Source organism: Cervus elaphus, chromosome 26, assembly GCF_910594005.1.
Source record: "Cervus elaphus chromosome 26, mCerEla1.1, whole genome shotgun sequence".
Lineage (NCBI taxonomy): Eukaryota > Metazoa > Chordata > Mammalia > Artiodactyla > Cervidae > Cervus > Cervus elaphus.
Genome location: NC_057840.1, coordinates 40,601,536 through 40,615,790, shown reverse-complemented (window position 1 = coordinate 40,615,790; position 14,255 = coordinate 40,601,536). Strand labels below are relative to the sequence as shown.

The window sequence follows — 14,255 nt, the reverse complement described above, 5'->3', positions numbered from 1 at the left end:
CACACAGGAAGCAGTGAGAACCGAGCCACCTTTCTCTTCTCACCAGGTCCCACTCTCTCCTGGGTCTCTGGCGAGCAGATGGAAGGAAGCAAAGAACAGAGAGAATTTGGGAAGTCAAGGAAGACACATTGAGGGGCAGTCACTTCTTGCTCACAAGCAGAGTCTGCAAGGAGAATTTTGTGTGTGTTGATGACAGTGGGTGTGTGTGGCTGTGTAAGGAAGGACTTTGTCCCTGTAAGCATAAATTCCAAGTGGGTACAAGTTGTGAAGAGGCCCAGATAATAAAAAATGGCCGCACATAATTTACCTTTCCCACTTTCTATTCATGTACGGAGTATGAAACATAAGAATGGTTCAAAGATTCGCTGCAGAAAATTACTGCTTCATTTGGGCTCATGTATCATCTAGAAGCGAACTCACTGGCTGCAGCTATTTTCAGCATAGATTATTTTTTTTTACCTATGAACAAATGACTTTATTCCAAAGAAGACTTGAAATTGTGCTTCTCTATTTCTTTCCTCTTTCCTGTTTTTCTTCTATAAAAGGGCAACTCTTTCTCAGGAGAAACAGCCCTTTTCCATCAGTGCAAATCATCCAGGGCTTCTGGTATCAATGATCAGTGCATCCTGCTTTCATACAGCTGTGAGGAGCAAGAGCACAACTTTGAACTCGAGTAGGTTTGCTTGTTGGGTTTATCATCTGGAAAGGACAGAAGGGGGTTTAGTCCCTGCAAAGTGGCTTCCCTCCTAAATGCAGAGCTGGTGCATTCCCTTCTAGATGATACACAAACCTGAATGAAGCAGTAATTTTCTTAATTCCATTCTGACTAGTGTCTGAATAAGAATGACAGTCGACATGATCCCTGCCTAAAATAAGCCAGTTTCTCCTCCTCTCTCTTGACAGCTTTACCAGGATCTCAAGTTACCCTGAGCTCTGGCAACACTCAAACACAGCCCAGGGCAGAGCAGACGCCCCCAGCCCAGCTTCTCTCTGAGCCCTCTCCCCATAACTGGCCATAGATATGCTATCGTGGTCCAACCTGTTAAAGGGAAGCAAATTCCGCTACAGCGTTAGTCACTCAGTCGTGTCCAACTCTTTGTGACCCCAAGGACTGTAGCCCGCCAGGCTCCTCTGTCCATGGAATTCTCCAGGCAAGAATACTGGAGTGGGTTGCCATTTCCTCCTCCAGGGGATCTTCTCAACCCAGGGATCAAACTGAGGTCTCCCGCATTGCAGGCAGATTCTTTACCACCTGAGCCACCAGGAAAGCCCCATCATCCCATGAATCCCCCACAATTCAAGGAGCTGGTTTTTTGACTGGGGACCATTCCTCACTAGAACTGCTTCAGTAAAACCGCACTCTCTGCAGGCCGTCTGGGTGGTGGTGGTGTCACGTCAGCTGAGAAGGATAACTGTACACAGATCCAAAATAACAGAGGACGTCATTTTATTGGCTGTCCACAGGAATTTGGTCACACAAGGAGGTGAAGATTGCGGCGGTGGGTGTGTGCAACACAACACCTCAGGTTAACTACTAAACAGAAGGTTAACTGATACTGGATAGGATAAAACCCGCCCCTCCGCAGCCCAGGCGCCACCTACTCATGTAGAATTAAGCTGAAGAAGCTGGCGAGGATGGCAAGGTCCATTAGCCTTGGTCTGTTGCACTGTCTTCCCATAAAACAGCACTTGAGAATTCACGAAATTAAAAAAAAAAAAACCAAGAAAGAAAAGCAGCAGCAGTTCCTTTCCAATACCATCACCACCCAGCACAGACTGGAGCGTGGCATGCAGTCCACATCTGGTCGGTTTTTTTTTCCCTTTTTTAAATTAACAAATGGAATGGCATGTCTATTTCAGATATTAGTAGCATAACACTTAAGTTCAACCTCAGTCCGGCCACAAGGGTCCCAAACCTTCTGTTACCTGGTCCAGAGCAGCAAGAGGAGCCCCCCAGGGGGCCCCCTCTCCTCCCAGACTCTGCTGGGGGTGGGGGTGGGGGGAGCTCCCGAGGCTGTCTCCCTCCCCCACGGCCCACCCTTCATATTCCAAACACCTGAAAATAGTCAGGTCTCTATTTTCATTGTTAGCAAAGCCGGTCAGGGTGGGGAAGAAAATTCAAATGAAACCAAGCTGTCAGCCTTTGAGGTCCTGCCCGCCTGGGCCCTCTGATTTCTCTCCCAAGGAGGGGTCTTCCTACCCCAGGGCTTACAGCTGCGCTGGCCACCCGCGCACTGGGTCACACGGTGGGGGATCGTGGTGAGGGCGCCGGGTCTGCCGCTCCCACGGTGGGCAGCATCCCCTGGGCGGGCCGGGGCCCGGCGATCACACGGAGCTGAGCTTCACCAGGCCGCGCACCGAGTCCTCGTGTAGGGAGTCCTGGCTGGCTAGGCCCAGCACGTGCATGGTGCGGCTGTGAGCCAGCGGGCTGCCCGCCAGCATCGTGGGTGGCGAGGGCGCCTCGTCCGGGGTCAGGAACTGGTGGGCCACGTGCTCGTCTTTCAGGGGCAGGATGTCTGTGAGCGCGGCCTCGGCGGCGAGGTTGGGCATGGAGGAGGGCGGCGTGGGCGGCCCGAGCGTCAGGCTGGCGCAGGGCGTGCCCAGGCCCGGCTTCCCGGGCGGGTGCAGCTCGTCGCTGGTGAGGCTGGGCTCACTCTGCAGCAGGGGCGTGGCCGCGGCCTGCAAAACGAATTTGGTGCTCTGAATGCACTGGTCTTGGTCGCACTGGAGAGCGGCAGGGGGCCAGCAAAGAGGAGGCGAGAGGTGGCAAGGGGGTGGGGGTGGAGGGGGAAGGGCACACAGAGGGCAGGAGGGGGCGGGATGCGAGAGAGAGAGAAACCCGTTAGTGACATCTGGGTCAGACAGCGGAGAGCGTGCGCAGCAGCCCGGCTCCACGTGGAGACTCCTGGAATCGGAATAGCCGCTCAAACTAACAGTCACCCACGGGGACCTGGGGTGGAGGGTCCCAGCCGCCGCAGGCTGGATGCTCCGGCCCCTGTTTGCAGGCAGGCCCTAACTTAAAAACAACCCCGGGGACAGAAGCACAGGCTTTGGCACCTGCCAGTGGGCTGAGGTCCATGCGGCTCCTGTGCTGAAAACCGGTTTACCCACATTGTTTTACAAATACAGGCCCCTGGCACTTCCCTCCTGGTCCAGTGGTTGACTCTGTGCTTGCTCACAATGCAGGGGGGCCTAGGTTCTATCCCTGGTCAGGGAACTAGATCTGGCATGCTGCAACTAAACCCCAGCACAGCAAACAAACAAACAAAAAAACAAACAAGCAAAAAAACCCCACCAAAACACAACAGCAAAAAACCAAAAAACACAACAGTAAAAAAAAAACCCGAAAAACAAAACAACAACAACCCCCCCTGCCCCCAGGGCCTGTACACCCATGTTCCCAGCAGCATTATTCACAATAGCCAAAAGGTGGAAGTTAAGTGTCCATCAACAGAAGAAAGGATAAACAAGATGTGGTCTATGCAGACATGATGAAAGTGAAAGGGGAGAGTGAAAAAGTTGCTTTAAGCTCAACATTCAGAAAACTAAGATCATGGCTTCTGGTCCCATCACTTCATGGCAAATAGATAGGGAAACAGTGGAAACAGAGACTTTATTTGGGGGGGGGGGGCTCCGAAATCACTGCAGATGGTGACTGCAGCCATGAAATAAAAAGATGCTTGCTCCTTGGAAGAAAAGCTATCACCAACCTAGACAGCGTATTAAAAAGGAGAGACATTACTTTGCCAACAAAGGTCCGTCTAGTCAAAGTTATGGTTTTTCCAATAGTCATGTATGAGTTGGACTATAAAGCTGAGTGCTGAAGAACTGATGCTTTTGAACTGTGGTGTTGGAGAATACTCTTGAGAGTCCCTTGGACTGCAAGGAGATCTAACCAGTCAGTCCTAAAGGAAATCAGTCCTGAATGTTCACAGGAAGGACTGATGCTGAAATTCCAATACTTTGGCTACCTGATGCGAAGAACTGACTCATTGGAAAAGACCCTAATGCTGGGAAAGATGGAGGGCAGGAGGAGAAGGGGACGACAGAGGATGAGATGGTTGGATGGCATCACCGATTCGATGGATATGAGTTTGAGTAAGCTCCGGGAGTTGGCAAAGGACAGGGAAGCCTGGAGTGCTTCAGTCCATGGGGTCACAAAGAGTTGGACATGACTGAGTGACTGATCTGACTGACTGACTGACTGATGCAGACATGGAGTATTCTTCAGCTGTAAAAAGGAAGGACATTCCGACACATAGTGTGACGTGGATGAACCTTGAAGACATCAACCTCAGTGACATAAGCCAGACACAAAGGAAAACTACTGTATGAATCCACTTATAGGAGGCACCTTGAGGAGTCTAGTAGGATGGGGGCTTCTGGGGTCTACAGGGAAAGGGTTGGGGAGTTTCCCTTTGATGTATTGAGTGTTGCTTTGCAAGAAGAAAAGCGTTCTGGAGATGAATGGTAGTGAGGGTTGGATAACAATGTGAATGTGCTTAATGCCATTGAATCACACACTTAAACATGGTTAAAATGGAGCATTTTATGTATGTATATTGTGCCACACACACAAAAAGAAAAATACAAGGACAACAGAAGCCCCTGAGGGCCTGATCACACTATTTGTAAAAGCCTGAAAATTCCTCACTGCTAAGTTTTCATCAGCTTCAAGAACCATTAACTGAGCTGTGGTTTTTGTTTTTGTTTTTTAAACTCTGTGAAAGAGAATGCCAGCATTTTACAAAATATTTCATTTTCTTTTAAACGTTCTTAAATCTTAATCCTGTTGAGCAAAGGAAATCGTGGGAACACATTTCTAGCAGGGGGAATGTGGGTCTCTGATACCTCTGAAACCCTTCCCTTGAGCTGTGGGCAAGTTTCAGAGTAGCTAGAAGAGACTTCTCATGACTGGAGATCTTGAACTTGAATCTGTGTGATGACTCAGTGCGTTTCAGGAGCAAGTGTGGCTATTAGGGGAGTGTATCCTGTTAACATTTCAAGCAGGAAGCCAGGCACTCCACTCTACCTCTGCGGAAGCTCGTGCAACAAACACATTTCTCCTCTTTACATATGCATCTCATGTGAGTGGGCGCCTTCTTCAAGACTTTACGGATGAAAGTAGGCGATGGGTTGGGATTTGGGACCAGCATTGTCTGACTGCAAACCCCTTTCCACCACTGCACACTGGACAGCTAGCAGGTGCTTAATAAATATTGCTTGTCTATCATCCCCACTCCCTTCATTTGAACTCCAGAGTTACCGTCGAATCACGTACTCGCAGCTTTGTGAAGGAGGAGCTTTGCCTTCTTCCTGCCCAGAGACACAACTAGAACTGCCATAACTCACTCAACCTCCGTTCACAGAAGCCACTCAGATCAGGCAAAACACAGGCTTCAGGGGAAAAAAAGAGTTTCTCCTGAAGTCACAGTTCTTTTATTCTTTTGCTCCGGTGTGTGTGTGTGTCCTTCCTAGCCAAATGGGATTCTTTCTAAAATCACGAGTGGTGGGCCATCCCCGAGCTGGTCCCCCACCCTCCATGAGGGGGAGAGAAGAGACACAGTCACTACAGAATTTGCAGGTTTCAGAAGTTCAAAGACCTCACTTCCAGACAAGAATAGGGCTCACGATGGAGCTTTAAGAAGGGAAAGCAAATCTCAGGCAAGGGCCTGGCTTTTCTATCATGGCTTCATCCCAGCCAAGGGAACTTGAAAAAGAGGGGTGGAGGGGCTACTCGGATGAGACAGAAATGCCACAAAAAAGTGCTAGAAAGGGGCTGACTGTCAGGCGTTGAGCCCTTTAGCGTCTGCATCCCCACTCATCACCTGAACCTTTTGCCAAAGCAGCACTTACGCAGTGGGTGCAGCTTTCTCTGCTCCTGAGGGGAGCTGCAGCTTGGGGCAGGGACCCTGGCCACTGGGGCGTGCTGAGCCGTGTGGCTGTCGGGGAGGCAGACAGCTCGGGGCCCCTCACGGTCTCCAACGCTGTCAGTTCCGTTCAGCACATCGGCTCATTCTTGACAGAGCAGAGGCAGGGACGGGCAACCTTCCTGATGAAACATTCATCTCCTGGAAACTATGCTGGGGTTCTGGATATATTATGCTTTGCAAAGAACATGTTATGAAAAATTCCACTAGTGTCCTGGCTGATGGCGACGGCTCAGCTTCCGTGCCGCCTCTGTTTCCTAGAGCTCAAACTCGGCCTCTGAGCTGGCCGCCCCCTGCCTGAGACCCCGGGGCTGAGATGCTGCCCGAGTCAGGCCACTTTCTGGATGATGGAATCTGGTTCTCAACTTTTCTTTCTGGAAAGCCCTCATTAATCCTAAAACCTCTGTCCCCACAACACCCCCAGATCTTGAGAAAGATAAAATTCCGACTAGATTTGCTCGTCTCTGTGGACCTGAAGAAAGCCTTTTATTAAAACATTGAAAACTGATTGGCAAATTCTGTTTTAGGGATCAGTCCAAGTACTTGTGACTACCTCTTCCAGACTCACAGGAAAATATGTCAGAGGTCTGAGCTGGAGGAAATATCCAAGGTCAAGTGGCACAAGGGGAGAGGCGGGCTCCCCAATCTCTTTACCTCTTCCTTCCTGTCTCTCCCGTCAGGCGCCTTTTCCCTTCCCTGGTCATGCCTTTCCAGCCATGCTGCGCAGCAGAGCTCATGGACATCCATCAGAAAACCCTGGGATGAAAAGGTTGCCAACTGTGGTCTGTTAAGCTCTGGACAGTTCATATTCACTGGGAAGTTAATGTGAAGTTTGAGGGGTCCTCTGAGAGTTTACCTAAAGCAGCCCTATGCTGACTTAGACGAGATACCTGCGAAACAGCACCAACTTAAACTGGTTTTGCCTGCTTAAATAGATTGTTGATTTAATCAAAGAAAATATTTACAGAGACAGCGCTGTGCATATGCACAATGGGACCCCATGTCTCCGGGCTGACCCTGGAACCAGGAACCTTCAGTTTATGGAACCTACAGAAGCGTTGCCACTGGAGGCCTGTAGGACTCGAGAAGTCCTTCAATAAAGAAAACCTGGTTTCCAACAGCACTCGCGGCTTGTGTGGGCTGACTCAAGACCAATAGACCAGCTTCCAAGTTTGAAATTCCCCCAACCCCTTTCATTTTCGTGCCAAAGCTGGATGGAGGAGACAGATTTGAGTCCTGTCTCCTTGAGGGTCAACCTTTCAATAAAGTTCTTTCTTTCTTCAAAAACCGGTGCCACAGTCTTGGCTTCTTTTGTACCTTGGGCATCGATCCCTTGCTAGGCAACACCAGGAGGTGGTTTACTCTGAAGCTATGAGCTTAAGTTCAGGGCCTCTTGTTTGCGTGTTTTCCAAGGCCTTACTTGTTTTGTTTTGCAAGTTGGTTTCTTTCTCTTCAAAAGAGCTTCAGATTGCATGACTCAGGTGCCTCCAAACCTGGGTCGTTCCTGCATATGTCTATTGATGCTTTCCTGTGGCCAAACCCACAACATGTTAAAACTGCAGCCAATCTGTGCTCAACCTCATGCTGAAAGTGCTCTCTGATTTTCCAGGGGTGAAGCTTAAGGACTTCAATATGTGAAAGAAAACATGTCACCTAAACCATTTAATTTTTTTCAAAAATCGAAATGTCACAAGTCTTTTCAAAATGACTGTTTTTTTATTATTTTTTTTATTTTTATTAGTTGGAGGCTAATTACTTCACAACATTGCAGTGGGTTTTGTCATACATTGAATGCTGACTTGTATTTGTATTATCTGACGTAATCACCTCTTCTACAGGGATTTGTTTAAATATTTTAAAAGATGACTGTCTCCCGGAGCCTGTTGTGGCTATTTCCCTTGCTATGGGGACTGCTTTCATGTTAATGATGAACTTACTCTCTGTCCCCTCCCCCAGTTTCCCTTGTGGCCAGCCTCTATCACTGAGCACACACACTCTCATTGCTGGGACCTGCTTGAACCTTAGTGTCTAAATCCTGCTGTAACCCATGACTTTGAAAACCGTTTGCCACATTCAAACTGACTTCTGTTTAGAAGACCAATTCCCATTTGGGGGTGCCCAGGGACCAGGCTTTCTTCCATAGGATATTGTCCGTATAAATTTCCTATTGGCATATAATAGGGTACTAACATGGGTTCCAATCAAGGAGAGCGTGATGCCTCTCCCCAGTGGAATTCATAATTCTCATGATATTAACTTTGCATGTTTTGAGCATCTTCTTAGAAGAAACTCGATGACTAGGGGATACCTGATTTAAGAAAGAAAAACCCAGCCTTTTCCTCATGGTGCACACTGCCAGAATCCCAAGGAGAATGGGCTGATAAACTTTCATGGTTGTAATTCCTGTGTGAGAACTTCAAGGGAGAAAATGGCCAATATTTTCAGGGTTACTGTGAAGATGATCCATGAAAAAATGTCCTTACATCTCTGCCTTTTTTACCTTTGTTTCTAATCCTTATTGGCCCATTTCCTGTTGATTTTTCTATTTAATTTCTTTCTCTCTGGTTTTACCAACTCTCTCCTCCTCTTTCCTTCTCCATCTTTTCCTCTGTTGACTTCCCGCCCACTTCATTCCCCCTCTTCTCTCTTTGTCTGTTTTTCCTTCCCCTCCCTCTGGCACCACCGACTCAATGGACATGAGTTTGAGTAAACTCCGGGAGTTGGCGATGGACAGGGAGGCCTGGGGTGCTGCAGTCCATGGGGTCGCAAAGAGTCGGACACGACTGAGCGACTGAACTCAGCAACTCTTTTTTCCGACCTTTTTACGCCACCAACCCGCCTTGCTGGCTGTTTATCTGAGGACTCTTATCTTCAACCAGTAGAGGGAGCCATCCCTGCTTACTTTTTTCTCTCACTCCTTGGAGTAGGGCTGATAGTCCAGCATTAACACCAAGAAGCCATGAGGTATATTTCAATGTATCTAACCAGTTATATAATCTTAAGGAAAAACAACCAAGCAGCCAGAGATTGGACAGTGACAATCCATCATCAAGAAGAGGAAATTGAGAAACTCCTGCTTTCATTCCAAAAAAACACTTTAAAGGTTGACATTTATGAAATACTAGGTTGAACCCTACGAAATTGCCACTTTTTTTTTAGGCCAAAAATCATCCAAATGCTGACTACTAATAGAATAGAAACCTGACTGCTTGTGAGAATGTCTATGGGCAGACCCTTCCGTCGGCAGCATAAAACTAATCCTGTCCGGAGTGCTGTAACATTTGCTGTGGTTGCAGGAAGCCCCTGACAGCTGGCTGATTTACTGTCTAAACGAAGCGCTGGCATTTAACTTGCAAAGAACTGTATCATTTCAGATGTTCAGATGTCACACACATTATCACTAATGTTACGGTTTAAAATACCATAGAGATAAGTTATTTTTGTTTCTGCAGATTTTCAAATAAAATTGCTCTTGCTGGCATACATGTTATTTTACTCTGGCTGACTTCTTGTCTGAAATAAACCTAGCAAACAGATTAAATACTCCCAAAGCTAGGAGTTTTCTAGATGGTCTCCCATAAGAATTAAGAATAAAGGAAATTATTTACTTCTTTTGCTCCAATTCTGTCAAAAGTATTAGCATCAGGCACTGGTTATTTCTGCTTGGCTGTGAAGCTGTGTTCTGGGGTCTTATGAATGCTCATTTACTTTAATAAAAACACTATCAGTTTCTAAAATTCACCTAAAATGTAGTTTAGGAGGAGTTCTTCATTTTTATTCTCTTTTAAAACATTATCATTTATGTTTGCTCAAGTTATTTTTCTCTATCATATTTGAACTTTCAGACTATACACAGAGAGGTCTCCTGTGAGACCAGCTTAACGAATCTTGCAACTGCCAGCTTTAATTTGTTTTGATATTGGATGAAGGGAATTTAACAGTGAGGTTAATTATGCCTGATTCATGTTGAGGTTTGACAGAAAAACAACAAAATTCTGTAAAGCAATTATCCTTCAATTAAAAAATAAATTTATAAAAAAATAAAAATGAGTTTAAGTAAATATAGCAAATGATTAAAAAAAAAATAGTCCAACAGTTATGTACTATGTTACTATCTTTGTGTTTAGCATATGATCTGAAAGAATCTTTGTAGCTACAAGTGCCAGCTTTAAACAAGCTATGACCCTGATGTAATATAGAACTTAAATTATTTGACAATCAAGTGAGATATGCATGCTAAAATAAGGTAATAATAAATGTCAATAATAGGGAAAGTAGGAATAATGAAAATATGATCTTCAGTTGGCCCTGGGGTTATGTGCATGAAATTCTAGCATGGGCTCCTAGAAATTCACTGGTGTTCGTATAACAAGGGCTACACTTGGGTCACATGCATCATTTTAATACTTTAGATGTCACTGCATTACTTCTCTTATGTTTTCCCCCTTGGGAATCTGTAGTAGAGGGAAGATCACTTAGGTACTAACTAACCATCTCCATTCCCAATTATGTGAGATGGTAAGTTAACAGCGAATTGTCCCATTTTTGAGACGCTCAGTTAGACCTCAGTGGGTACTCTGATGACAGGTATCTGTCAATATTTACCTGATTCTCCAGCCCTGCAACATCAGTATGTTTTTCTAAGACTTGAAGCCTTTACCTTCACCTTCTGAAATAGTGCAATTTCCCTGGGAGCACTTTTCCTATCATTTGAGAAATGCCTTTCTGATCTAGACTTTAATAACAAAACAACTGGCAAAAATTTGGCCTGAGACACCTAGAATCTCTCTGCAAAGGAACATGCCAAGTCTGGTGCTAAATATAAAGTCTCCAAATGTTCCTCCTTTCTAGGTGAGCACTAGAAATACTTCTAGGTCAGAGCAATCATGTTCCACAGCTAAATCAGTATTTACTGTTGATGGAATGGAGCACAAAATTGTGTGTCTGGGGAATATGGCAGTGTTGGCTGCGAAGTGTCCTCTGATCACAGAGATAAGGCTTCTATTCCCAGGGATAGTGGATAACCTCTACTGGGCTAGTAACCCTTCTGTGTACAGGATGTATACAAAACTGGCCAAAATATGGGAGGCAAACATTTTTCAACAGGGCACAACAGACAATGCAAGGCTGCGATCCCTGAAAGGGAAGAAACTCACAGGCGAGCTCCACAGTCAAGCAGCCCTTTCCTTGGGGAGAATTTTCCCACCATGGTATAGGCTGAACAGAATACAGAAGTTATTCTGAGTAGAGAAAGCAGAGATCAGATTGTCAGAAGCTTAAGCGGCTGGATCTGTAGGGCAGGGCATCGCAGAAGAGGATGCTGTGCAGAGAAGGGGGCGAGATGCCAGTGAGGGTCACCCCCGCAAGTCTGTAGCCAGCAGCCGTGCTGCCCGTGTGCAAGATGAGTCCTCTCTCCTGTCCCCCTTCCCCTAAAGCCAATGAGATGGCAGCTGCAATGAGGCTGAGAGGCACATAGATAGTGGAAGCTAAGAAAAAGAGTGCCTGGGACCACTGATCACATTAACATCCCCCAAACCTTGTTAACATGCCTGGCATCCAGCTAGGGCATTCAGAAGGCTGCACCTTAGGAGTAAGACTCATACCCTAAACGGAGACCCAGGACCACCCCTAATGATGGAGAAGTCAAACCCTGACCAGGTCTTTGGGAGAGACAGAATTTGGAGGCTGAGCTCACTCAAATTAGAGGGCCTGAGAAACATCTTGGACTGCCCATAAATCTGCATTAACAAAATATAAATCACACCTGTACAAGTTCAAGCTGATTAGCCACTAACTGACCTGCTTGCTAAAACAAGGATCAACACTCTTCAGAAGACAACAAAATCTAGTCTCTACAAATATACTATCCAAAATGTATTCAATAAAATATCAATACACATATAAATAAATAGAAAAATGTAATCTAGGGTTAAGGAAAAAAGTGGACACCAAACCCAAGGTAGCCCAGATATGTTTAGCAGATACAGACTTTAAGCAGTATAATAATGTTCAAATATTATACAAAAATATGGCTTCAATGAGTAAACAGATAAGGGATCTCAGTACCGAAATAAAATTCAGCAGAGAAATTAAAAGAACCAAAAGAAAACTCTAGAACTAAAAAGTATAATAACCAAAGTGAAAAATTCTCTGCATTCACTTAACAGTATTTGGAGGGGGCAGGAGAAAGAATCACTGAACATGAAGGTAGATCAAAAGAAATTATCTAATTTGAAGAACTGAGATAGAAAGTTTGAAGAAAAATGCACAGAGCCTCAGGGACTTATCCTTTGGGGCAATGTCATCAAATGGTTTAACATAGGAGTAATTGGAGTCCCAGGAGAGAAAATGAGATAAGGCAAAATAAATAAATTAATAAATTGAAGACATAATAGGCAAAATGTCCCAGTTTGATGAAAAATGGTAACTTTCAGATCCAAGAAAATGAATGAACTCTGAGCAGTTTAACAGTGGAGATCACCCTTGGACTAGGTCAATAACTCATTTGGCATTGATGTTTCTACCTGGACAAAGTGTCAACACTTAAGACTAAAGTACTGTAAATTGGTTCATGCTTGGGGGAGGAAAAAAAGAGCTAATGTGTCATTGGTTACGACTGTCATTTGTAACAGAGGAGAGGCTGAAGCTTCATAGATTTTTGCTTGGTCAAGTTTCAGGTCCGATTATGGAGAGGTTGCCTTCAGTCCCCCGCTGGTTTTGTGACCGACCACAGCAGATTTATCATCCTTCTGCATGGAAGGCCTGGGCGGAGTGGTTTCCCTGCCCTGGGAGGAGCCTTCATGACACTCTGTCCCATAAGAAGACCACGCACCTGGGATACTTTGGAACATAGTTAAGAAGAGTACTTTAAGGAGTCGGACTTCTACGGACGAAATATCAGCTTACCCACTGGTTAGCTATTTCACAAACTAGGCATCCCTGAATCTCAGTCTCATCAAAGGGGTGATTAGAATACTCACATTAGGTGGTTCTGTGAGGATTCAACGAGATGATAATGCATGCAAAGCACTTAACCCAGTGCCTGGCACATAGCAATCCATCTCTCTCTTTCCTTCTTTCATTTAACCAACACTGACTGACTCCAACTACCATAGGAACTAGTCTAGACAATGGGGATATAGTGCTGAACAACCAGTATTAATTCAGTTATTATTATTATTGCTTGAAATGCTTTTAGTAAGGAAGTAACTGTTAGTCGCTCAGTCGTGTCCAGCTCTTTTTGATCCCATGGACTGTATAGCCTGCCAGGCTCCTCTGTCCGTGGAATTCTCCAGGCAAGAATACTGGAGTGGGTTGCTATTCCCTTTTCCAGGGGATCTTCCCGACCCAGGGATCAAACCTGGGTTTCCTGCATTGCAGGCAGATTCTTTACAATCTGAGCCACCAGGGAAGTCTATTAAAATGCTTTTAATAGAGGACACGAGGATTTCCCACCTGAGAAATCTGTATGCAGGTCAAAAAGCAACAGTAAGAACTGGACATGGAACAACAGACTGGTTCAAAATCAGGAAAGGAGTACATCAAGGCTGTATATTGTCACCCTGCTTATTTAACTTAAATGCAGAGTACATTCTGAGAAACTCTGGGCTGAATGAAGCACAAGCTGGAATCACGATTGCTGGGAGAAATATCAATAACCTCAGATATGCAGATGACACCACCCTTATGGCAGAAAGTGAAGAAGAACTAAAGAGCCTCTTGATGAAAGTGAAAGAGGAGAGTGAAAAAGTTGGCTTAAAACTCAACATTCAGAAAACTAAGATCATGGCTTCTGGTCCCATCACTTCATGGCAAATAGATGGGGAAACAGTGGAAACAGTGACAGACTATTTTCTTGGGCTTCAAAATCACTGCAGATGGTGACTGCAGCCATGAAATTAAAAGACGCTTGCTACTTGGAAGAAAAGTTATGACCAACCTAGACAGCATATTAAAAAGCAGAGACATTACTTTTCCAACAAAGGTCTGTCTAGTCAAAGCTATGGTTTTTCCAGTAGTCATGTATGGATGTGAGAGTTGGACTATAAAGAAAGCTGAGCACTGAAGAACTGATGCTTTTGAACTGTGGTGCTGGAGAAGACTCTTGAGAGTCCCTTGACCTACAAGGAGATCCAACCAATCCATCCTAAAGGAAATCAATCCTGAATATTCATTGGAAGGACTGATGCTGAAGCTGAAACTCCAATACTTTGGCCACCTGATGCGAAGAATTTACTGATGCTGAGAAAGATTGAAAGTGGGAGGAGAAGGGGATGACAGAGGATGAGATGGTTGGATGGCATCACCAACGTGATGGACGTGAGT

At 45.5% G+C, this 14,255-nt stretch overlaps 1 protein-coding gene across 5 annotated transcripts in view; it reads right to left on the bottom strand.

Annotated features, from left to right (window-relative positions):
- Positions 1-1,430: 1,430 nt before the first annotated feature.
- Positions 1,431-14,255, bottom strand: part of ZDHHC14 (zinc finger DHHC-type palmitoyltransferase 14) — a 277,903-nt gene continuing 265,078 nt past the window's right edge. For 2 of the 5 annotated variants that reach the window (XM_043888082.1, XM_043888081.1), the window contains exon 9: positions 1,431-2,724. In XM_043888082.1, coding sequence (XP_043744017.1) covers positions 2,326-2,724 — 399 coding nt within the window. In that variant the 3' untranslated portion in view covers positions 1,431-2,325. Of the gene's footprint in view, positions 2,725-4,135; positions 6,687-14,255 lie in introns of those variants that run through there. The other 3 variants (XM_043888084.1, XM_043888083.1, XM_043888085.1) reach the window with 2 other exon arrangements.